Source organism: Truncatella angustata, assembly GCF_020726525.1.
Source record: "Truncatella angustata strain MPI-SDFR-AT-0073 chromosome Unknown BKA67scaffold_6, whole genome shotgun sequence".
Taxonomy (NCBI): Eukaryota; Fungi; Ascomycota; class Sordariomycetes; order Amphisphaeriales; family Sporocadaceae; genus Truncatella; species Truncatella angustata.
In genome coordinates this window covers 1484660-1508803 of record NW_025763386.1, presented here as the reverse complement: position 1 = coordinate 1508803, position 24144 = coordinate 1484660, and the positions used below count along the sequence as shown (strand labels likewise).

General features: G+C 51.3%; 11 protein-coding genes across 11 annotated transcripts; 4 read left to right on the top strand and 7 right to left on the bottom strand.

The window, feature by feature from the left end:
• Positions 1-101: 101 nt before the first annotated feature.
• On the bottom strand, positions 102-1084 carry BKA67DRAFT_572405 (ATP synthase subunit D). The gene is made up of 4 exons (XM_046103278.1): positions 1022-1084; positions 474-869; positions 307-393; positions 102-250 (listed from the first exon to the last, which is right to left on the bottom strand). Exons 1-4 carry the CDS (start codon positions 1028-1030, stop codon positions 221-223), a joined length of 522 nt encoding a protein of 173 aa, XP_045956192.1. The 5' UTR covers positions 1031-1084; the 3' UTR covers positions 102-220.
• Positions 1085-1712: 628 nt separating this feature from the next.
• Positions 1713-2563, bottom strand: BKA67DRAFT_521147 (NAC domain-containing protein; the record flags this gene model as incomplete). The annotated part of the gene is made up of 3 exons (XM_046098250.1): positions 1713-2019; positions 2085-2143; positions 2336-2563. 3 exons carry the CDS (start codon positions 2561-2563, stop codon positions 1713-1715), a joined length of 594 nt encoding a protein of 197 aa, XP_045956191.1.
• A 726-nt stretch (positions 2564-3289) lies between these two features.
• BKA67DRAFT_572391 (ribosomal protein L14-domain-containing protein) lies at positions 3290-4410 on the bottom strand. The gene is made up of 2 exons (XM_046103277.1): positions 4062-4410; positions 3290-4000 (listed from the first exon to the last, which is right to left on the bottom strand). The coding sequence occupies exons 1-2, from the start codon at positions 4185-4187 to the stop codon at positions 3686-3688; spliced, it is 441 nt and encodes a 146-aa protein (XP_045956190.1). The 5' UTR covers positions 4188-4410; the 3' UTR covers positions 3290-3685.
• Positions 4411-7088: 2678 nt separating this feature from the next.
• Positions 7089-9751, top strand: BKA67DRAFT_341374 (uncharacterized protein). The gene is made up of 6 exons (XM_046096304.1): positions 7089-7322; positions 7390-7625; positions 7706-8077; positions 8156-8917; positions 8984-9621; positions 9696-9751. The coding sequence occupies exons 1-5, from the start codon at positions 7280-7282 to the stop codon at positions 9314-9316; spliced, it is 1746 nt and encodes a 581-aa protein (XP_045956189.1). The 5' UTR covers positions 7089-7279; the 3' UTR covers positions 9317-9621; positions 9696-9751.
• Positions 9668-10350, bottom strand: BKA67DRAFT_647863 (uncharacterized protein). Its single transcript, XM_046105968.1, has 3 exons — positions 10137-10350; positions 9975-10081; positions 9668-9906 (listed from the first exon to the last, which is right to left on the bottom strand). Exons 1-3 carry the CDS (start codon positions 10267-10269, stop codon positions 9808-9810), a joined length of 339 nt encoding a protein of 112 aa, XP_045956188.1. The 5' UTR covers positions 10270-10350; the 3' UTR covers positions 9668-9807.
• Positions 10351-10870: 520 nt separating this feature from the next.
• Positions 10871-11329, top strand: BKA67DRAFT_521615 (ribosomal protein S14p/S29e; the record flags this gene model as incomplete). The annotated part of the gene is made up of 3 exons (XM_046098291.1): positions 10871-10977; positions 11043-11214; positions 11267-11329. The coding sequence occupies 3 exons, from the start codon at positions 10871-10873 to the stop codon at positions 11327-11329; spliced, it is 342 nt and encodes a 113-aa protein (XP_045956187.1).
• A 657-nt stretch (positions 11330-11986) lies between these two features.
• On the top strand, positions 11987-13649 carry BKA67DRAFT_537760 (Arb2 domain-containing protein; the record flags this gene model as incomplete). Its single annotated transcript, XM_046100384.1, has 5 exons — positions 11987-12054; positions 12112-12227; positions 12318-13003; positions 13168-13558; positions 13603-13649. 5 exons carry the CDS (start codon positions 11987-11989, stop codon positions 13647-13649), a joined length of 1308 nt encoding a protein of 435 aa, XP_045956186.1.
• Positions 13650-14072: 423 nt separating this feature from the next.
• On the bottom strand, positions 14073-15785 carry BKA67DRAFT_521086 (uncharacterized protein; the record flags this gene model as incomplete). The annotated part of the gene is made up of 1 exon (XM_046098244.1): positions 14073-15785. The coding sequence occupies one exon, from the start codon at positions 15783-15785 to the stop codon at positions 14073-14075; it is 1713 nt and encodes a 570-aa protein (XP_045956185.1).
• A 1115-nt stretch (positions 15786-16900) lies between these two features.
• BKA67DRAFT_496426 (uncharacterized protein) lies at positions 16901-18031 on the bottom strand (the record flags this gene model as incomplete). The annotated part of the gene is made up of 1 exon (XM_046097036.1): positions 16901-18031. A coding segment is annotated over one exon (1131 nt), but the record flags the coding sequence as incomplete, so codon positions are not given.
• A 2560-nt stretch (positions 18032-20591) lies between these two features.
• On the top strand, positions 20592-21199 carry BKA67DRAFT_537756 (uncharacterized protein; the record flags this gene model as incomplete). The annotated part of the gene is made up of 2 exons (XM_046100383.1): positions 20592-20753; positions 21035-21199. 2 exons carry the CDS (start codon positions 20592-20594, stop codon positions 21197-21199), a joined length of 327 nt encoding a protein of 108 aa, XP_045956183.1.
• Positions 21200-21583: 384 nt separating this feature from the next.
• BKA67DRAFT_626389 (acyl-CoA dehydrogenase) lies at positions 21584-23560 on the bottom strand. The gene is made up of 2 exons (XM_046105550.1): positions 22730-23560; positions 21584-22666 (listed from the first exon to the last, which is right to left on the bottom strand). Exons 1-2 carry the CDS (start codon positions 23302-23304, stop codon positions 21919-21921), a joined length of 1323 nt encoding a protein of 440 aa, XP_045956182.1. The 5' UTR covers positions 23305-23560; the 3' UTR covers positions 21584-21918.
• Between the last annotated feature and the right edge of the window lie 584 nt (positions 23561-24144).

Here is a 24144-nt window from a genome sequence, read left to right as displayed (position 1 = left end):
TAATGTTGTTATGTTGTTTTTAGAACTTAATGGTCCGCGGTAACCTATATTTCAGTCTATCGCTCGCAATAAGAGGTCAGTTTCACCAAAAGACTAGAAGGTCGAATTAGAAGTTTTGTCTGAATTCCGCAGCTTGTTTCTGCAATGTCCGCTCCCAGTTCTCCTATCTACAATGCTAGAGTACACAAAGGGGAAGGAAATACACGCAAGGCGTTGTCGTTTATAGTACGGACAAATCGCCAAACTTCTCCTGTAGAATTTGTTAGCGCCGCCATGTGTGTTGTGTACATCAGAATCGAGGCATACCTTGTACCCCGGAACTGACCAGCGGCCCTTGGAAACCAGCTTGGCAGTCTTCTCGTCAATGGAAGGCTCAGCAGCAGCAACCTCGTCCTGTAATGCGACAAATGATTAGTCTCAGGTCCACCAATAGTCATAAGGTCCTTTGTCCAGCTGTCAGACGCATGACATACCACGGTAAGCTCCTCGAATGGCCTGGCAGTCTCGATGTTCTTCAGGGTAGCATCGAGGTCCTTGAGCTCGAGGTCGACCTTCTCCTTGGTGGCCTCGGCGTTCTTGACAGCCTCGACCTCGAAAGCCTCGATGGCCTTGAGCTGGCGGCTCAGGTCGTAGGTGGAGGGCTTGAACTCCTTGAAGCGCCTCTCGATCTCGTCAACGACGGCCTGGTTCTTGAGGGTGGAACGGTACTGGGCGAAGTCGACGGTGGTGGCCTGCTCGGAGAGCTGCTGGACCTTTCGGCGGGCGTTCTCGTTGCGCGTCTTGAAAGCCTGGAGGGAGGTGACGGTCTGGCCTCGCAGGCCGAGGGATTGGGTGACCTTGGCCCAGTCGAGCTTGAGGGCGGCGCTACGCTGTGGGAGAGGAAGGGAGAAATTAGCTCATGGTTCATGGGGGGTTTTGAAGATTTTTGTCGAGGGCCATTGCGGCGCCAATTGGAGGGCGGATTGTCGGAATAGAAACTGGCCAAGCTCCAATAAAGGCTCAATTGACAGGTGTGACTTACTGCTGCCATTTTTGCGATGGATGTGTATGTCTGAAGGAGTGGAGAGGTCGAAGCAATTCACAATCAGAGGTTGCTACACTCGTCTGGTGCAGCGGAAGAACTCGGCCATCGACCAAAGTGGAGATCCGACCAAGTCACGTGCACCCATCAATCGGGTCAAACGAGAGGCTACAGGTAAAGATGAAAGTAAAGTAAGGTAAGGAAATGAAAAGTAAATCAAAATAAAGGCACTCACTCACAAGGGGCCGCAGGAAACCCCCGGAAGAAACAATGCACCATGGCCAGAAGAGATGATGTTGAATGAGTTTTATCTATTGGGCTGGGCCCTACGGCTGTTCAATCGCTCGTGCGTAGCGATACATAGATTCGTGTATGTAGCCATGTCATGCATTAATCCATTTAATCTAGTCTAGGTATGTATTCCGACAGGTCACCGTTCCCGCAACAAAAACACGATATACGATGTGTACGATTGTTCAAGAATCGGGTTGGTGGTCAAGAAGGTATCGTACCTAGCATAGCATGAAACACACGGCCGACCGTCCATCCAGATGTTTTCCCATGCAAAGACTTTTTGTTTACCCTCGTCGCCATGCAAAATCGCCCCGACTCAGATATCGCCGGCAAACTTCTCACCATTGCAATGAGAAATCGAGTAACTCAAGTCTCTTCTCATCATCGCACACTAAATCTAAACGCTTAGAGCCATGATGGAGTTCACTATATCGTTGTCGTTCTCCTTCAGTGCCTTGACGGCCTTCTTGCGGGAGACACCGGCCTGGGTCATGACGAGTTCAATGTCCTTATCCTCGAGACCCTCAGCATCGACCTCCTCGCCATCGTCCTCATCATCGTCCTTCTTGGCAGACTCTTCGGCCTTACCGTGGTCGTGGCCGGCGTGGTCGTCGTGAGAGTGCTCTCCAGCGGCAGCGAGCTGCTGTGCGGCAGCCTGCTGGGCAGCAGAGTTGAGGTCCTCAATCTTGGCCTCACCGAAGACACTGGGGACATGGTTAGCAGGACAATTTCGGGAGAGCAGTTGCGCAGTTGGCAGTGCATGACATACATGTAGGTGTTGCTGTTGGGCGACTTGTAAACCTCGGGGCTGTTGATAACAAACAGGATCTGAAGGCGATCAATCGTTAGCATTGCGACCATGTTTTCAAAGCCAGAAAGCCAAAAGCCATTCGGGAAACCACGGCAGGCCGCTGGTTCTCCTCCAGTTCAAGGTCTCGGGAAGCCTGGCTCGCGTCTCTCCGGGGTTTGGACCCCCTCCTTCCACCACATTACGCAATTCCTGCCCGGGCAAACACTCACGTTCTTGGGTCGGCGAAGGGTGACACGGGTGATGCCGGGGACCTTCTGGAGGTGCAGCTTCTCTATGGCCTTGCGAGCCTTCTTCTCGTTGCGGCTGTGGATCTGGACAGAGGAGCCGGAGGGGCCATCGCCAGTCTCGATCTCCGAGTCGGAGCTGTCGTCGTCCTCGACGGTGGGCTTGGTAATCTGCTCCTCATCGGGGAGTTCCTCGACTCTAGGGTTGGCCATATTGTCTGTGGGGTTGGGGATTGGATTGCTGTTTGGCGAGAGAAGACAACGAATTAGCAATTGCAAGATTTCGTCAATTGTTCCAGGCTTGGGTCTGCTGTAGCGGGCAGGAAGCTGTCTGGAGCTAGCCGAGCCAGAGCACACACAATTTCTGGAGCTGCGGGCAGAGGGCAAAACAGCTTCAGCCGGAGCCAAGACGAGTGCTGAGGCAAATGCGTCGCGGTCGCCGCCTTGAGCAAAATTCACTCACCTTGAAAATGAAGCCGATATGTCCTGATTCTAGCGGGGGTGATTGGTTATCGCCTGGGGTTGGTCTGACTGAAGTGAAAAATGGTGAAGTTCAGGCTGTCTCCTCGCTGCTAGGGTTCAATTTTCCGTGGCCCATTCCACGCTAAGCCTATTTCGTTTCTGTCCCTTTTATACTCGGCCAAGCTGCAACATCTGGAAAGAAGAGTGCTCCCATGGACGTTGCTAGGTTAATCAAGTCAATAAGACAAGAGAAACGTAATTCATTTCTCGGAGATCAGGTCGGAAGGAATCTCCTCTTCCAGCGCTTGTTCTCATCTCATCTCCTGCGACACCAAAACTCGGAATTCGTACAAGACCACGGCTTCTATATTCATCAACGTTTCAAATTTCAAGGCATTCGGGGGGGGGGCCAGTGTTCAATAACACGCAACGAATGTAAATGTGTGCGGCTACGTTTACGTCAAACCCGTCATGAGAAGATTATTTTTTATGTTCGCAATTATCACCCCAGTTCGGGACGCGTGTAGTGCGTCATGTAGACAAATCTAATAATAAAAAAATATGCAACGCAATTCTTGGTTGTCAATGTCCATATATCATTCGACGCCAAGTCATCATCTGCTGAGATGTGCACATACAGTCCCTCGATGTAGCAAAAATCCATCAACGCCGAAACCCTCAGATTCATGCAGACCAGATCTCCGTGCGGGATAACGGAAAACTGAGTTTGACTAATAACAGCCGCGACGAGACTTCACCGTCCGCCAGACAGCTACGCTACCAGTCGATGCCCAACCACACACAAAGGCCCTGCCTCCCCCCTAACCCGTGTCATGCCATGCCATGCCGTAATCAATCGTTCTTGTCCATCGTTTACGACGAGGCCTTGACCTTGGCCAGAGCCTTGCGCTGCTCGAAACGTCGCTGCTTCTTGAGACGCAGGACCTGGAACCGCTCAAAGTCGGTCAGGTTCTTGCGCGCCTCCCGCTGAGCCTTGGTCTTGGCCCAGTTGCTGTTCTTCCACTTGGAGTCGATCTCGGCCTTCTCCCAAGCGGCCTTGACGGCACCGGTGCGGGCACCACGGGGCAGCTTCTCGATAACAAAGGGTGCCAGGAGGGCGTCTTTGAGGGCGATGGATTGTCTGGGGACGAAGAGCTTGGCGTCCGCTGAGGGTCCATCAACCAGAACCTAGAATTCCCAGTCAGTTCCCATGCTTAGCTATTTACATATATTCCAGATCGTGACATACTCGCTTGTGGTCGATGATCTCGACAATGGTGGCGAGACGGCCGGTGGAAGGTCCAGCCTGGAGGAGGAGGACACGGCCAACCTGGACGTTGCGCCAGCCTGAGGAAATGATCGAAGTCTCAGCCATTGTGTCGGGTCTGTTTGCGAAAAATGTCGGAGTTAGTGAACTTCGGGATTCGTAGAAAATGGGGTGAGTTGGTCGATTCGTGGAGAAGGTGCAAAGTGACAGAGATCCGCTGACGTACCGTGTGTGTTATGCCGGGGGGAGTTGTTGTGTTGTTGTTTGTTGTCGTCGCAGAGTCCTTACCAAGCCCGGTTTGCCTTTCCTTTCTCAATTATCTCGAGCTGTGGTGCGTGTGTGGGACAAATTAGGAGCAATTACTAAAAAATTCCCGGAATTTTGCCTTGGCCGATCCCGACACCTGCCCAGTCCTAGAACGGTTAGCACGGCGAATTTGTGCTTGGTGGGGCTTTTGGTGCAGCTATCAAAAAGTCGAGCTGCAAGCCCTTGAAAGCAAATTCCTCTCTTCTCATCAACTTCACTCAAGTCTCGCAACAGACTTCGCAATGATGTCTAGTTGCTATCTGCGACTGTCGCACTCAAGGTAAGCATATTTATTCCTCCAGGACCCTTTTCCCAAACGCTCAAATGATGAGGTAATTTGCGATTGATTCTGCTCCGATGGCTCCCTCGCCGGGGATGCTATATCGGGTGGAAAGGTGATATTTAATTCTTACATATTCTGATTGATCATTCCTACACCGTCTCTTCTGATCATGCAACGGAGAGTACTCTGGCTAATTCAGACTTCAGGCAGTTTTAGATTTACGGTTAGGTGATGTTATCACCTGGGCATCAGATCGCAGTCTTCCTAGCTAGAGTCATCAATGAACAAGTATTCATCCATCTTGAACCATTGCGCTCTACAGAATACTGTGTCTCGTGTAATAGCCTTGCTTGTTTGTAAACTACTGGCTATCCGCTATTGCACACGCTCCCTGTCGCCCGTTACGCCGAACATCGCCGCAACTTCGCACCACAATTTTCCATTCATCTCATTTATCCTCTTTGAATTTCTATTGACAAGGTAAGAACCCTGATCTCTCATTCGCTTTCACAACCCAAACCCCCTCCGCCATAAATGATGAGAAGTTATTAGCTCTAGACCGGAACTTCCAAGTTTATAATGACGATAACGTACCATGTTACACAGTCTCTGACTTTTGGCAAACCCCATGTTAAATTATTAAGCGTTCGCCTAATAGACATTTTGGCTAACACATTATCGTAGATGCACTCACCCATGAATCATTACTACGCTACACAGTCGCCCATCATTCACGCAATTTGTTCGGCAATTCCCCCAATGCAGAAACTCGATACTTCCGAGATATCTCAGCACTTCGCACTGGATATCTGGAAACGGACATCCGACGTTCATGGTTGTCAAATGACCGCGACATACTATTTGAAGAATAGTCACTACAACAACGCGGTCCGGCGAGTCTAGCATCATACTCATTGCAGGTACGTTTGCTGCTTGCACTTCCTAATCGCCTCTTAGGTGCCCCCTACATGATGACTGCTTCAAAAAATTCGATTAGTCTTTAAGACACATACATGGTTACAAATATTGTTGCGAGCCTCTCTGATCTAGCTTCGGCTCTTGGACTGCATATATCTGTTGTACACTGTCCCGGTTAGCCATTTAACTAACCTACAATCTCAGCATGCATTATTCATGCCTAATTTTTTCCGTTCTCTATCTACATCATTCGCCACGCCACACAATGGCCTTTATATCTTTCGTTGTCATCTATCCTTAAAGGATGGAGATGAAGAAGGACTTGATGTTGACCATGTAGCTTTTCCCAGAGCTGACATCATTGGTCATGATGTTTCGGAGAACTGCCGCCACAGACAGATGAAGCTGATGTATACTTCTTATATATCCTAATACCATATTATAGCTGTACCTAGATACGCTCGGAAGAATATTATTGAAACTTTTTTGGGGGTTTTTTTTTGGCTCGGGGGGCGGCGGCGGCGTTGGAGAGTCGTAGTTGCTGTGAATGAAGGTCATTCGAATTTGCTGCGGAACGTGTTCCGCATATTTGTTAGTTGGAGACCAGATTACCCTAACCTAGAAAGATATGTCTTGCTGATCATATGAAAAACAGTGCTAAGCTGTAACAAAGCGTAAGTGTAAACTCAGCTCGGATTTCCATACTCACCTCGACGTGCGATGTCTGCTTAGTCCTCATCCTTAGACGTTGTCTTTGTTCCCAAATGCTTACACGCAATCCAGCAACGTGAAAACGCCCTGGTGATGATCAGAATATGTAAGCAAAGTCAGTATCGTTTTTTATCCGCACGGACTACTAGCCCAGGCAGCTATTCGACATGAACGCAACAACCTAAAATGAGTGCCCCGACTATCTCCCACATTCTGCATTGCATACTCCTGTCCTGTGAAGCCCGTTAACCGTCTAGGAGAAACGGTAGGATCATCTTGAATCTGTGGGGAGCCCGCATACCGACCGCACTATACTCGAGCTAACGCACAAAATGCTCTTCTAAAAAGGTCCACTTCCTCATAAGTTACATCACTACCCGCGGCAATAAAGAACCCCGGTAACTTCACAGCTTCGCCGCATGGTATCATTCAAATTGCTTCCTCAATTCCGTGGCTACGGGAATTCCTGACTCGTTCAGGGCGCAATGGCCGCGGAATGACTGCAAGTTCAGGACCAAAAGGAGCATAGTGGGATTTGCACCAATTTCCGCTCTTAGTTTAGATACTGCATTTTGATAGATGACTATGCGTGGGCACATTGCACCCTGAGAATGATTAGGTTTACCGAATCACACTACCGGTGCTACGTCTCCCCCTAGTTTATGGAAGAGACCCGGGGTTCTGACAATCTATCAGTTCTTTATGCGGAAATGATTCCTGCCCTGCCGACGCAGGGGTTCCTACAAATATGCGGGGGTTCGGAGTCTCGAATCTCACTTGGGGAAATGGATGACTGTGTTTTGCATCTCGGTCTCCTTCTATCCTTTGCAGTATTTACTCACTTGTTCCTAAAGAGAAGTATCGCTGAAGGAAGGCGTGATCTAGGGGTGAGGTTGTCGTTCCCAGTGTGCTATCACGGGACCTGTGCTCTCTAACTGTATCTTGAACGCACGGCGTCCATATATACTTCGAGGTCGCAGCGATGGTTTTCACACCACCGGCCTGGGTGCCCAAACTTCCCTTCGGTAGGCTACGGTTTCCTGTCGAGCTTTTTGGTGTAATCTCGAAAAGACTAACCGGCTGTCCAAAAAGATCCTCCGGACTCTATCCCCATCCACGAGTTCTGGGACAATGAGAGATACGGCCGGCAGCCACACGACAAGTCCCGCACGCCCTTTACGTGCGGCTTGACGGGCAAGAGCTACAGCGCTGCCCAAATGAAGGAGCGGTACGAACTGCTCGCCCGCTCGCTGTCCAAGCGCCTGGGCTGGGGGGTAAACGAGGACACGCACTGGGACAAGGTCGTCGGCGTGTTTTCGCTGAACTCGGTAAGTCCCCTCGCACGTTCGTTTTAGATGTGTATAGCATGAGCGAAAGGGGCGACTACTAACGCGCGCCTTGCGGAAAGATCCACTACATCATGTCCACCTTCGCCATCCACAGGCTCTCCGGCATCGCGACGCCCGCCAACGCCACGTACTCGGCCTCGGAGCTGGAGTACCAGCTGAAGGCATCGGGCGCCAAGGCTCTGATCACATGTGCGCCGCTGCTCGAGACGGCTCTCAAGACTGCGAAGGCCGTGGGTATCGCCGAGGACAAGGTGTACCTCATGAATGGCCCGTGGGAGACGCCAGGGCAGAAGCTGCCGTTCAAGACTCTGGACGAGCTCATCGAAGAGGGCAAGTCACTGCCGGAGCTCGAACCTCTGCACTGGTCCACGGGACAGGGCGCCCGGCAGGTTGCGTGCTTGTGCTTCTCGAGCGGCACCTCGGGATTGCCGGTAAGTCTGAGCAAGTCCGCTGAATTTTGAACCAGAGGCCAGCAGGGAAAAAAATAAAAGGCTGACAATCATGGACAGAAAGCCGTAATGATAACGCACCGCAACGTAATCGCCAACATGCTGCAGATGAGGTGGTATGAGTCGGTGGGTCGCGAGAAGTCCGGCATCGACACGCAGATCGTACTGGGCCTGATGCCCATCAGCCACATCTACGGCCTCGTCGTGATAACGCTCGCGAGCGCATACCGGGGCGACGGCGTCATCATACTGCCCAAGTTCGAGCTCAAGGGCCTGCTGGAGACAATACAGCGGTTCAGGATCAACTTCCTGTACCTCGTACCACCGATCATCATCCAGCTGCTCCGCAACCAGGATCTGTGCGCCAAGTATGACCTCTCATCTGCGCATTTCATCTACACGGGCGCGGCGCCGCTGGGCGCCGAGACGCACGAGGATATGCTGAAGGCGTTCCCAAACATGAATATCGGCCAGGGCTATGGCATGACCGAGACCAGCACGGTGAACATAACGACTAGCACACACGACGTCATGATCGGGACGTCCGGGTCACTCATGCCCGGATGCAGGGCCAAGATCCTGGACGAGGATGGCAGGGAGATCACGGAGCTGGGCAGGCGCGGCGAGCTCTACATACAGGGCCCGAACGTGACGCTCGGATATCTGAACAACGAGAGGGCAACCGCCGAGGCGTTTGTGCACGACGACGACGGGCGCTGGGTGCGGACGGGCGACGTGGCCGTGGTTTCGAAGAGCGAGAACGGGACCGGGGCCGAGCACTTTGCCATCGTGGACCGGATCAAGGAGTTGATCAAGACCAAGGTGAGAAAACTCCCACAGAATGCACCATGGTTAGGGATGCGATCTTGTACTAACATGGTCCAACAGGGTCATCAAGTGGCGCCAGCCGAGCTCGAGGCGCACCTGCTCTCCCACCCGGCTGTCAATGATTGCACGGTGATCCCAGTGCCGGATGAGGGCGCAGGTGAGGTGCCCAAGGCATTCGTAGTCAAAGCAGCAGCGTATAAGGACAGGTCAGACGCGGAGACGGCTCGGGAGATTTGCAAGCATGTCGAGGAACACAAATCCAGGTACAAGTGGCTAAAGGGGGGGGTTGAGTTTATTGACGTGGTGCCCAAGAGTCCGAGCGGGAAGATCCTGAGGCGGTTACTCAAGGACAAGGAGAGAGAGGCCAGAAGACAGGCAGGCTCGAAGTTGTAGACACGGTTTGAATTGGTCGAAATATTAGACTGGGTTCGCTTGTTCGCGGAAATATTTGGAGTAAAGGGTCTCTTCCCGTATACCAATGCACTTCTTTGCCTTTCAATTAGCATTTGTCCTAAGGGTACGGATTACAAAATGGCAAGTCGTCAAACTCGACCTGGAACACACATAGTGCAACCGCGTTTGAGGATGTAGTTCAACATAGCATAGTGCAAGAAATTTAAACTTCAACATGCGGGTGAGTCAGCAACGGCCAAACTGCAAGCTGAGTCAAACGCCCCACAGTCCAACACGTCGCGGAGGTATGCATACACCGAAAAGTGTCACTTGATGAGAATATTTGACAATGCATTGAACTTTTTGCTCATTGATCTAGCATGAACCAACTCGGAGCTAAATCCGGTTTCTACAATATATGCTATTCCCAAACGCCAACCCATGGTATCGTCAAAATCGTTGACAGTCACGTTGTGAGTACAAGAAAACATTTAGGCCTTGCCCTTGCGCTTGAGGTACTCCTCCTCCTCTGCCTGGATCTCGGCATCGATCTTGGCGCCCTTCGAAGGCTCGTTGCCGTGCAGCCTGGCCTGTGGAAGAGTCAGCACATTTGCCCATTGGCTACGAGCGGGTACGCATTGGTAGACGAGTCACTTACGGGTGCGGTAGGATCCTCCTTCAGTGCCTTGACTTCGGGGGTGTCGTCGTCGCCGTCCTTCTTTCGCTCCTCGGCAGCGAGGCGGTTGGCAATGGAGCGCTCATCCTCTGCAAGAGATGTTAGTGTTCGGGGATAGCAGCTGGTTCCTGATGTTGAGCTTACTGGAATCAGTGGCCTGGTGAGAATTCTCCTTGCCCTCCTCGTAGGGAGTGGCCTTGTTGAGCTCGGACTTAGGGGGGTTGCGCTGGTCACCAGCTTCGTAGACCTGAGCGTTGCCGACGTTGGATTGAGACATGTTGGTAGATGTGATTTCTATTGAGTGGATTGATTTGTAGTGCAGTGGGTAGAGAGTAGTAAAAAGCTGTATTCAGTGAAGATGAAAGGTGATAATGGCTGATGGAAGCCGTGATAGCTACGGTTTTATTCTACAACAAGCCCCTCCAACCCCTCCATTGACATTCTACGTCATTATCTGCCCTACGACCTCTGCAGGCTCCATTTCTGAGGTAATGCGACTCAGGTACGTGCCATCCGACACCAAACATGCGAGCAATCGCGCGCATCAGAAATTTGTGTGTAGGTCGAAAGTGTGTATAACGGAGATTCGACGTCATAGATGACACTATGTCGGAAATATTTATGGAGTAAGCTGAGAGCTTGCTCAGTGGGGGCACCTGGAATCTGCAAAAGCACGCGAGTGGGGTACATACACGCAGTACGGATCTGGAGGTAGCTTTCTCTTGGCACCCCGGCGTCTGCCCAAGTAATCGCCGGGCCGTCAGCCTCTTCGACCCCTGCAAGGACCACCGCGAACGTCGGCCCAAAATTTCGAGCTTCAAGCACCGGACGTGATTAGACAGCAGCAATCAAGGTGACAGCTCCGTCAACCCACCACCATGTCGATGTTCAGGGCCAAGAAGCTTGATATTGGGTGTTTCCTCAATATCAAGACCATCCGCGATCACACCAAGAGGAAGGTGTTTGCAGAGAATGAGCCGCAAAGGTTTGTTTCTGTCCGCCCCTCGAGCACATGCGACACGCCGTTGTTAACACAATTGCGCGCGACAGACAAGCACTACGATACATGATTAGAAACACAACACTACCTGCGAGGACGAGGGCTGAGGCTCAGCTGCAATTGACACAGATGCACTGCTACACCCGACCCACACAGATCCGCGGCAGATGTATACTAGGAGGAAAGGGGCGTGGTATCTTCAGGGACTTTAAGATGTCAAGAGTATGCACCTCCGAAATCGTCTTTACAGGGACAGTTGACTAACCTCTTGTAGTACAACTTCAGAATGCAAGCATTGGAGGGTAATCTTCCCGGTGTGCAGAAGGCCAGCTGGTAGACTATGCCACGCTATTGTACTATATCTGGGAGATTATGAGCACTATGCAATAACGTAGACCACCAAGCAGCATAGATGTACAATAAAAATGTATAAAAAAGATTTTGGATGCTATACAAGTTGGGACTTGATTTTCCGTCGTGACTATTGCCAAATCAGATAACAAAATCTACAAGCCAGATACAGACCACCCAAAAGCAAAAAGTACAGTGACCAAGATGATTATTGGGTTGTCGTAATCATCATGACAGCAATCAGTTTGGTGCCATTAGCTGGAGCACTCGAATCGGGCGACATGTTGTATTGTTCCTCGCCTTACATTTCTACCGTGCAAGCTCCCTTGTCCTCCGTTTGCTTGCAGGAAGCCAGGCCGGAAACTGAGGCAGACCTTATTTCATCAACTTCACGTTTGATACATTGACATTGCATGAACTACAAACTCACCAAGGCAGATTACCTATCGGCTTATCTTGATGAAAGTCGTTCCTTCTAGTGTCAATCCATTAGGCCAACTTCGAGCGATAATCTTCCTGAGAATATATTTTTTAATCCCAAGCACACGTAACAGCACCTTCCATCTGAACCACAAAATCCCAGATTCATCCCAATAACAACTCATCACAGAATCACCCATCAACCATATGATCAAACATCAAAATGTTCTACCGACCTTGGAAGGCTCTGCCTCACGATCCCAGCTTCCCTTCTGACCTGGAGGAACTGGGGTGAGCTTCTCTGCCACAGTCAAATGGTTATCGACGCAGCTTTGCTGACCACCTTAGATACCATGTCCACGAATCAAACGAAATTCGCTCCATCGAGAACCCCAACAACTACTTCAAGTTCTTCATCAGCCGCAACCAGCGCTACAATGAGCGCCAACGCTATGCAATGAACGGTCTGTACCTTGTTCCTCTAACTTTCGGGGCTTAACACCTACTCTCACCGCTCTGCTCGCTCCGACGTGGTTACTGACAAGTACCAACAGAGGCCAGCGAGAAGATAGTCCACGCCGGCCTCGAAGCCTTGGGCCTGAAGAAGACTCTGCTCCCACTCGGCACCACCTCCCCCACCACGCCCAACGTCCCCATCTTCGTGTCATCGGACATCGAGGCCAAGTCGCGTGTCATCGTCATCATCGGCGAGACGTACCAGGACCTCGGGATCCTGGCCCACCGCGTGCTAGGCGGACTGGGCGGCGTGGCCAAGGGCAGCATGATCAGCGTGGTCTCGGCGCTGCAGAGACAGCCGTCGGGCCCCGGCGACGCCACCCCGCCGGGCTTCATCCTCGCCAACACGGGCCAATTCATCTGGCACGCGGCGGTGCAACGCAGCCTGACCATCGTGGGGGCCGAGGGCGCGCCCATGCCGTCGGCGGTACACGCGGGCCTGAAGTGGCACGGCGAGGTCGGCAGGGACAGGGTCCCGGGCAGCGAGGACACACGGGCACACATCAAGACCATCTTCGAGGGCGTCGTGCCGGCGATGGTCGACCCCGACGCCGCCATCGATGTCATCGCTGTGGGCGACGGCGCGGATGCCCTGGAGCAGTACCTCGACTGGAGCGAGACCTGGAAGAAGCTGACGGGCAGGATCAACTGCTTGGCCATCCTCGGCGGCTATCATTCCATGGACGACCTGAAGTGCGATGGCTTTCGGGAGTTTCTGCGCGAGGTAAGCTTTTCATCTGTTTATTTTCATTTTCTTTTGGCCCTTCCTTCCCAAGTCGTTCTTTTTTTCCTGCAGGATAATTCAACCACCACTGCCTACTTATTCCAAGGAGAGACAAGAAAAAGAAGAAAAAAAGCTGACGCTTCCCTCGTTCCCACCCCACACAGAGAGCGCGCGCCTACGCAACCTCATCGGAGCCCCTCGGCACGCCCCTCTCCGGCCCGGACGGCAACCCCCACACGGCGACTTTCACGCGGATCGGCGCGCCCGTGTACAGCGGCGGAGAGCCGCACTTCGTGGAGACGCTGCTGGTCCACGCGCTGCCACACCTGGCGGGCTGGATGCTCGAGGTAACGCGGGCGGGCAAGGATAGCTACCGCAACCCCGACGTGGCCGTCCTCTACGCGGACCCGGCAGACGAGACCGCCCCGCTCGAGCCGGACTGGAGCAAGTGGCAGCAGGCGCCGCTGCACGAGCAGCCGCCCACGGACTTCGGGTTCGTCGCGCCCGAGGCCGACATCAGCGGGGAGCTCGAGGAGGAGACGACGAAGAGGGCTGGTAATGGCGACGGTGTTGGTGTCGATGCTAAAGATGGGAACAAGGCAGAAAACAAGACCAAGGGAAGAGAGAACGTCGTGGTTATCGATGACCTCGATGAGGATGATCGCGATCAGCAGATCAAGGACCTTGAGAAGACGTTGATGATGATGGATAAAATTGAGAATGAACCATTCTAGGCACGCGGAGGTTGATGTCATTGCCAAATCTGGCAATCTCTGGCATCGCCACCCTTCACTCGTACGGGTAACGAGCCTGAATTTATGATGGACAGCATGGCAGTTCTGCGCGAACCGCACAGCAGGCTAGACATCCTTCGATCTGCCTAGATAGCAATGGACCTGAACTAGACTGAACTTGAGTTTTACTTTTCATGTGGGAGGATGTCAACGGATCCCCTATAAGACAGTATACGTACAAGTGGGTGCGTATAGTCACCCTTCCTCCGCTACATCCAAAGTTACAACGCTTGGTAGCAACCCAAGCGTAACAGATCGCAAACCAGGCATGTCTATTATGCCCAGAACAGACTCGCAATACCCGACTTGGGTGTATCCAGCTCATCAAGCAAATCCTGCGCCCTCCTCGTGCGCTCCTTGACTAACTTCTCCTCCGCCGCCCATCGGCCGGCTTCATCTATCTTGGCCTGACCGTCTCCCCAGAGGCCGAACCAGCTGCTCGAGGGCCCTGAGACTACAATCTCTTTCCTCTCGTCCTTTGCCAGCTTGGAGGCCATCTTCATCCAGTTGTCCAATCCCGTGCCTAGGCAGTCCCTGCAGGTCTTGACCGCATCGGATCTGAAGTTGACGTCGGACCTGATCTTGTCTATCTGCTCCTCCGCGATATCCACCGCTTCGCGGGTCCAAGCCAAACCTTCCTCACGTCCGGAGGCGCCTGAGCCGCTGGCGTAGATGATCTCGCCGATGTAGAGGTTAAGTCCGGCTTCCTCGCATAGACCCTTGGCATCGCGGGTAGGCGGGGCGTTCCCGTCCGGTGGCGGAGGCGGATACGCTGGGGGGGCCACGAGGCGCTTGACGACGCCGATCATGTTTTCTGTTGTCCAGGGCGTCTTGTGGTCCTCGGGCAGGACCTCGGCTCCCACATGTGCGCTGGGCGCTGCAATAGGGAGCGAGCGTCGGGCTCGCAGGATGGAGATGAGCATCGGTAGCGCCGAAGAGACATCTCCGTTCCTAGCCCTGTGTGCCGCGAAGGCAGTCAGTGTCGTGAGGACATTCGCAGAAGGCCTGGTGACGTCGCCTCGCACGACATATTTGGACGCATCGTAGGGTAGCGCGGTTTGGGGCGTGTCTTCTGTGGCTAACTGCAACGCCCACTCGTACATCCTCTCAGCTGCTTCTGGAACGGCCTTGAAGTCGAGCCAGGAAGCATACTCGAGGGCCGCGTCCATCTTCTGCTTGTTGGAGAACCCCTTAGTCGTCAAGATGCGCATGTAGAATGTCTCAGGTGGGTCATAGAAGGGTTCGCAGTCCTTCTCCTGCGGGGCGCTTGGCGATCCGGGAGGGATAGGTCTCGGGGCAGGGTTGGATGGACCATGGACCTGTTCTGCGGGGAAGACAATCCCGCGGGTTGTATCGACGACATGGTCATCGAGCTTCTCGGCGGCCTTGGCGCAACACATGAGCACTTCGTAGTACCCCCTCCTCCAGGGCTCGGATTTGGCTGTGACATCGTATCCCGACTTGCCCACATCTGCGATATATATGCCGCCCTCTGTCAGTTCCTGCAGGTCTGCGCCGTCGATATTCGGATCTTCCAGGCGCTCCAGCAGGTTCTTTGCGTAGTTTCCGATCTGTACCCAGTTGGGCTCCGGTGTATCGGTTCTGTCAGGGCCCCATCTCAGCAGGCGGAATCGCAGACGTGTTATGAAGCCCCACTCGTGCGGACTGGGATATCGTCTCTCGAGCCATTCCTGCTGCACACTATAGTAGGCAACAAGCAGAAAGGCGCCAATGGCCCATGTGTATATAATGTATTTGAAACCCAAGAAGACCTCGTATACCAGCCATCTCTTGCGCTCTGTCGTCAAGTATCTGAATTGCTGCCCATTCCTCGATAGCGGCACGGATAGGAAGGGCAGTTGCGGGCGGCTTCTGTTTCGTGAGGCGAGACTCGTGTGCCGGGTGAAGAATCTAGTTGCGCCAGTCGCTGATGTGGGGTTCGAAGGGCGCAGAAGTAGAACCCGCCGGAGAACGAGCCGGGGCTGCATCTTGTCCATCGCGAGGCAATGGGACAGAGAGCGAGAGCTATTGTGAGGTGTCCGTTGTTGTCGGGCACTCGTCTTCGGCAGCAATGCAGAGCTTGACCTAGCTACGGCTTGCTCGGGCCATTGCCGGGAGAGAGCTCAGCTGTACGATACAAATCTCCAATTGTTAGTCGAAGCCAGAAAGACAGCAGAGCAACCGAATGAGCGTGTTGCTGCTGGTTTGATGGGCACGTTGCTTGGGACTGGCACCTTTGAAAGGATGATCACAAATTGGGGCCGACGACTAAGTTGACTAAATTGCAGCTCAACTAAATTCGAGCAGTCAGAGGCCCAGCGGGCAAGCGGGCAGATGTGCAGGTGGGTTCCGCCCGGTCTAGCTTCCATACAAGCTTGAGCTCTGCATTGCACTGCACGAACCTCGGCGTCGACATCGGCGTGGCTAGGTTAGCTAATATCTATGCATGCGCCCCTCTCTTAGGTATCCAGAATGATACTACTGGTACTCGAACTTCATGTCAACGTATATCTAATTAGGATCATTCAAGCCACGCCAATGAAGCATTCGTCATATTTAGCTCCACTTGGTTTAGCATTTGTCCATATACTTAACCTTTGTGCTTGACTTACCCCACGCTACGACCGTATTGCTCTGACTGCCATGTTCTTCTCAGTGAAAATTCTCATCTGGACTTTCATACAGTGGAAGCGAATGAAAAGTGTGTGTCAATTCGAGCAAGATCTCAAAGTCATTCGTTTGTTTCTAGCAGGACATGCATCTTGAAAGTTGGTCATCGACTGTATTGGTATCATTGAAAAAGGAACGTGACTATCGACTTCATACTCCGAGTATGCAAAGCAATGGGGTGGGCTCGGCGGGGAGGTTGAATGAGTGTACTCCGTAAAACCCAACGGCCACCAGCCTACATGTGAATTCACTAACTATATAAACGCCGGGTTTTGTGTCGCCCAATTTTGGGTGTCTGTCATGTACATTGAGATGTCGGCGCAATCGCAGTCAAGTGTGTTCCGCCATCATCCGTCCTAGACGAAAGGGTTGTAACCATAACCTAAGCTTGGTCTTCAGTGGTCTTGTTGTTCTCCATCAGGCCCTCCTCAACATAAGCGGGGGGTGCCTCGACCTCTTCCTGGTTCGACATCAGACCAGCCTTCTCGTCAGCGCCAGAAGCCTCAGTAGATGCGGCCTTGTGAGTCGAGTGTCCGCTGCGGTGGTGGTGGCGACGCGTGCCAGCAGATCCAGATCGGAAGAGCTTACGCCAGACGAAGACGATGGCAGTTCCGACCAACATGCCGAGGATGCTAGCAGTGATACCGGCAACAACACCAACAGCGACGGGCAAAAGGATGTGCATGGCGATGTTTCGTAGAAGGTGGGTGAAGCGGTGACGGTGTTGCTGGCCGTGGGGGGCTTGGCTATGGCCAGAGTGAGGGCGTTGGTGGACGTCCTCCTCTTGCTCGTCAACAGCGTGACTAGGACGGCGGCTGCCACCGCAGTGGCCTCGGAAACGTCCCATTTGTCCAGAGAGCATAGCCTTCCATCTGCACAGCATGGTGGTGCAATCCTCGGGCTTGTCCATGGGGGTCTTTTGAAGAGGCTCTGAGGGGCCGGTTTCGATTCCGCCAATCATCAGGCCACCCTCGGGCGTCTTGATGATCTTGACCTCGATGCTTGGCACTCCGTCGACAAAGACATTGCCCACCTCGATGATCTGTAGGTTTAGCTGGACGAGCTCGAGGTCATCTTCGGTGCTCTTGGCGACCGGTGTCGTGCCCAGCGCATATCCAAGAGGCTGGATGAAAGGTTGATGTTGCTTCCTGTGGCCGGGCAATTTACCCTTGCCACCCTCCTTGTGGTCTGGTCGTACTTGTGCGCCGAGGGTATCTTTCAATGTGGCTGAGTGGGGGTAGAGCTCAAAGTCGTTCACCATGAAGCGGTCGTGATCGACGCCATGTTCAATGTTAAAGGATAACTCCAGATGACTCGGGATATCAGTCTTGATCTTGGCGTCTTTGCCCTTGTGGTGGCCAACGCGGACTGGGCATCCTGGGCAAGGCAACTCGAGCTTCTGGGCCTCGGCTGCCTCAGGAACCTGGACTTTGAAATCTGTGTCGAGAGGCACGGGCAAAGTGGTGACAGTATCGGCTTCGGATGGATCGGGGAAAGGTAATAGGAAAGCGCTGGTGGTGGAGACAGCCAGGCCAGCGGCGGTAATCAGTGAGGTCAAATGCATGGTTGCGGGTTTCTTTGGGTAGGGGGTATCTTAGAGAATCATGAAACGGAACGAAAAGGGAGGGGGAAAGGTGTTGTCGATTTGTTTGATGAGTAGAGCGAAAAAGAGGGATCCGATTGTTGAAGAAGGTTATCGAATGAAATGGTATGGTATGGTGTGGTGGGTGGTTGTGTAGGTGAAGTTAAGGGAGGTGACGGAGTGTGACGGAGACGGGGCCCGCCTTTTGTCTTTTGTGCTGACGATTTGAGGTCACTTCGAGTTTCTTGTCCCTTGCTGCTCCCTGCACGCTGTTCCCAACATAGTACCATACTGTACGGAGGAGAAGTACGACAGTACATACATACATACATACTCCTTGTCCCGCAGCGCTTGTCTCAGAATCCATGACCTTGCAAACTCACGGACACTCACTTGCTTGCCTCCACAGGACCCAGTGCTGCCAGTGCTGCCACTTGTCCCAGGACCCAGAATGTCGGATCGCCGGCGTGTCCAGCTCTAGCCAGCTGCTGCCGGTAGTTACTCGTTGGCTTGTCCGCCGTCTATCTTGGCAGCTCGTAACACTCCACTTTCACTCTGTACTGCAGCTGTACTGAGCCAGCCGCACATCCGTTCAGTTAGCAGGCAATCAGCTGCGACCAATGACCCGCCTCTTCCATCATCCTTGACGTGCCACCGTAGGTACGCGCACGCAACGACGGGCGACGCAACAGCCCTCTTTATTTCCGCACACCATGTTATCTCCGCTCGGCTTCCTTCATCAACACCGAGACCAGCTGTCGGATAGGGAAGATGGCCTACAAGAGTAGCATCTGGAGTATCATTCACTCTCAATCTTACTCTCATTACACACTGCTTCTGAGAGCCTCGGCCCCCCACCCCCACACAATCATCTTTCCTGATACAAGCTTTCTTATTCAGGCATCTACTAGGTCAAACTCGTCTGACCATCTTGCTTGAGAACTTATGGGTACATTAGGCATTCAATGAATTCATAGTTGGATTTTTTTTTTACGCGAACTCCAGTCAATATTCGCTGAGAGGCTGTTATGCACTGTGAAGCAATCCTGCAGCTTTGTTTCTCCATTTCTTCGCTCAAGCAGTCCTGTCCTGTTGGCATGCTACCAGGCATTGGTGGAGATTAAGCTACGTCTTATGCAGACTTCTGACTTGATTTCTTAGACAATACTCCCTGCAGTATTTAATGTTGCACATATATATATATATCTCGTAAGAGAGCAGGCCTTGAAGAATCACCAGACGACATAAGCTTTGTTCAGACTAGAGAACGTCTCTCGAGCTGTTTCATCGTCACAGGCCAATTCCTAGCGAAATCAGGCTCATACACTATCTAGGTAGGGCTGATTCATGAGTGCCAAGAAAGTATACCGACTCCCTTGTTCCATTTTCGGAATGTGGTTTCATGAAAAAGACAAGAGAAAATGTGGCCGTAAGTGTAATCCTTGGAACTGATGCTTTGCCGAAAAAGAACGCAACATGTTATTCACCAACCCTCATAGTTAAAGGTTAGTTCAACCAGAGGCTACGATGTTATTTTATCAAAGGATTATACTTGTCGCCCGATCATGTGAGGCTGGGGTATACGACACGAAAATCTGCTTTTCTTTGTTTACAGGTTGAAATGGTGATTTGATGTAGCTACTGTGATATCCCAGTACAAAGAAACCTGCAAACGGATCATCACATGATTTAGAACTACAGCCCATCCCATCCTAAATAATTTCTATCATTAGCATAGATCATATCTTTCCTTACCATTTATTTAGATAAGGCGTTGAAGCTTGAACAGAATTGTGGAAGTATCGCATATCGAAATGGCTACCAGGCCGATTAATTAGCCAGGTCTTAAAAATTATCCGTTTTGCTCCGTGAGATGGGTGTATCGTTTTAATGTGTGCCAAATACTGACCCGAGTAAGCCATAAGCATGTGAGCAACTAACTATGTCATGATGACTGCTGCTACAAAATGCGGTGTTCCTACCGAAATATATTAGAAGAAACCTTTCACACTGGAGGATTATTATCCTAGTCCTTTCTCGTTAGTCGTCTATTGCATTGGGTTTCTTGACAAATATGGCTGGGAATATTATCTTAGTGGATTCGTATTAAATAACTATGTTACTCGAAATTACCTTTTAGAACAGTTTTTTATTATAATATACATGACAGAAACTCAGTCATTTTATATGGCTTCGTTCGGCCTCGAATATAGCGGGATTCTTTGTTTGTCTCTAAAGCTTGTTTAATCAGTGAATCAAAGTACATGGATAACTGTTGCGTCTATAGCATCCACCTGCCAAAGAGGTATGATTATAACAAACACAGTCAAGTGGTGGTTCAAGAAAACAATTCCAGGTCTCTTCAAAGATTCAAGCCGCATGACTATATTCATCAGTGAATATAAAATCTTTAAAGCAACCTGAGACTAAACACACTTATGAATATCCATACCGGCAACTTCAGATCCCGAATGTTAACTAATCTACAAATCCGGCCATATCAGCATTAGAGACTTTAGAACTCTCATACCCCGAAGAAAAGATGTCAGACTCGAACGGAATCCAGGCCCCCAGTCCAGGTGGCCATACCAGTCAAGCCCCTGCCGAGATTGTAACCCAAAACGCAACACCTGAGCTGCAAACCCAATTCCCATTGTCCCAACGTCAGCAGGTAGTGGGTCTGTTGAAAATCATAACGACAAAGGTACGAACGGTGAGACGTCCCTGGAAGAACAGCTTCCACGCTTCGAAACTCCAGGAGAACTTGATGTGTTACCGCAATCGGACGAAAATAGAACCAATCAAGAACACGAGCAGTCACTCGCAGGATCGAGATGAATTTCTGGTAATGGTACGAACAGAAAAGGCACTAAAACATCCAGCTCTGGCTATGGCAATAAAGTAAAAGAATATAGCCTCAAAGCAAAACGAGATAAGCTGAAGGTAAAATATTGTAAACTAAAAGCAAAAGAGGATAAACTGAAGGTAAAAGAGGACAAGCTAAAGGTCAAAGAGGGCAAACTAAAGGCGAAAGAAGATCAACTAAAGGCGAGAGAGAAAGAAAGTATACTGAAGGCGAAAGAGGATAAACTAAAGACGAAAGAAGATAAGTCGAAGGTGAAAGAGAGCAGACTAAAGGTACAAGGATAGACCGAGGGTAAAAGACAGACTCGAGGTAAAACAGAACTTATCAACGGCGAAATAGAAACAAAACTCCGAGAGCAAGTCGTTCAAGCATGAAGCCAGTGAACATGGAAGGAAGGAAAGGTCTCGAGGAAGGAACCTAGCAAATACAAAAGGTTTTGCTGGCCGCAAATTTTGCCCTTTTCGTTACTTTAATCATGACTAGTTCCCTTAAATCGAAACCGAGAGGGAACCGTGCATAGAGGAGGAAAATATTATATTGCCTTATTGATAACCTTCTCTTGTATAATAACCAATGAATTATCTATTAATACGAAAATTATCTTGAAGGGGTCAAGAACCCACATTATGTTAGAACTTTGATAGACATGTAACACAAATAACATCAATAATTGGTATATTGACGGTGTTTGCGAAACGGACGAGAAATAAAGCTATCCTCTATTCTGGTGAAGGTTGCTTAGATAGATAACTATCTTAGGTGGGTCTTCAGGTGAATTACCGAGGCATCTGTTGAACTTTGTTGCGTAATAAATCGAAACAGAAGAGCGGCCAAGGAAATGCGTATCAAGGAACAAGAATCCTTGAAATATCACCACGAATAATTTCGAAGAACGCCCCCTTTGTTCACGGTGGAAGATGATATAGTAATGCCAAGTACTATACACAAACAGAATGGCACCCCTGAAAACACAATCCTTCTTCAAAAAATTTCGCAAGCATTCCTAAAGCTTAGACCCAGCTTCCAAGGCCTTCGTCTTAGCATTGTATAGCTTGACCAACTGGCGCACCGCTAGGTCCAACATGACGTCCTCCGAACCACCCGGTATTCTCGCGCCAGGCACTTCTCTCCATATCATCTCGGCGATCTCGCCTTGTCCGCTGCGGGTATAACCATTTCCACCGAAGAGCAGCACAGCAGTATCCGCACACTCCTTGAGCACGATACCAGACTGTGCCTTCAGCAGGCCCGTCAGCCCACCAAGTTCCCGATCCGCGTCGTCCTTTTTCATTTGCGTCATCTGGTATGCAAACTGCTCAACCCATGCAGCCTGGCTTTCTAAGAGCGCGCCAGCCTTCGCCAATCTGTGCCGTACCACGGGTTGGTCCATCAAGGGCTTGCCGAACGCCTCGCGCTTCAGCACATACTCGAACGCTGCACTCAGCGCGACACGCGCCGTTCGCGTTACGCCGACAGCGATGGTGAGCCGCTCGTGGTTGAAGTTGGTCATGATGTACCGCATGCCCATGCCCTCCTGTCCGATGAGATTCTCTACAGGAACTTTGACATCATCGAGCTCGATATAAGTCGTGCCCGCTGAGATCTGTCCGCCGACCTTGAGACGACGCATGTTGACGCCCGGCGTGTTCTTGAGAGGAACTACCAGCATAGAGAGGCCAGCTGCGCCGGAGCCCTCTGGTCCCGTCCGGACTGCCATGCTTGAATAGTCTGTCCATATACCGTTGGTGATCCTGTTGTGGTATGAGTAATATTTAACTAGAGGGAAAAAACTGACGAGACTAGTCGGCACTTACCACTTCTTCGTGCCATTTACGATATAGAACTTGCCGCACTCGCTCTTCACAGCCGAAGTCGTGATGTTGGCCACATCGCTGCCGGCATCAGGCTCCGTGATCGCGATGCAGCTCCTCTTTTCGCCCATGAGAAGTTCCGGTACGAACTTCTCCTGCAACTGCTTGCTGCCGAACTTCAGGATCGGCGGTATACCAAACGCAAAACCAGTCGTCAGACTCCCGCCAGGTCCCGCGAGACCGCTACGTGCCATCTCGTCCGCGAATATGAGACTGTGCAGATAGTCAAAGTCCTCGACTTTTAGTCCACCGAGCAGCTCGTGGATGCCTAGACGCTTGAGCCAGTCGACCGGCAGGGGCGCTGGCAAGGCCGGGATGAGCATGTTCGCCTTGGCAAAGTCGGAGAAGACGTGCTCGGGCACGGTCTCGGCGCGCTCCCATTCCTTAGCCTGCCTGGTGAGGTGCTCCTCGATGAACGGCTGGACAGCGGCCTGCCAGCGCCTGTGAGTGTCCTTGTATATGGGACTGGGCAAGCCTAACAGCCAGGGCGGCTCAGAGAAGGGAACCGGGGTGGACATGGTAGTGGTGTTATTGATGGGGGTGGTTGTCACGGCGGATACACAAAGTCTGCAGATATGTACTAGATATCTAGCAGATCACGAAAGACAAACCTTTGTGCGGAATCTATACACGAGCACCAGCTTGCAGTCAAACATCTTTGGGACTAAACTCATTTTTGTTGATCTCATGCCGCGAGGAAAGATATGCGGGGAAAGAAACCGAGGTTGACAGCTACAGTGGACCTCAACAGGGGTTCAATCCTGTAAATCTGGGGTTAGAATTTGGGGAAAGGTCAACGTCGGTCGCTAGCGGTCTTGGTAACTTTGTTAGGACCTAGCGAGGCATCGCCCTGGGCTGATTGAACGTTCGCCTTTGCTCAGACTCGGTGGCTGTGTTAGTTCCGGAACTGATCAACAACTTGGCGATGGCATTCGAAACTTTGGAACATATTTGCTCAAAAGCAAAGTTATGTAACCTAACCTCAGCAGATTGCACCCGCTAAACAAGTCGCTGTGTATATTTGCTACACTAGTAGCGTGTCTATACTGACTAGACTAACCTAGACTAGTGTAACGCGACTAATACATGAATGATTGGTCATTCGATCTGAGGTCCACCTCGCTTGGCGGTCTTTATTCTGCCCACTATACAATGCACATATCACAACGATTTAATTTGTATAGCATATTATGACATACCAAGCTGAAACACCCAGGCTGAAACTGAAAGAAGGCTACATCGATAAATAGAGCAAGTATCCACAACACACATTAACAGCGACCGCGGATTAACAGCATAGTGAAAACAGTCACCTCGCCGATGCCACGACTCGGCTATTGGACAAATCCTGCAAACAT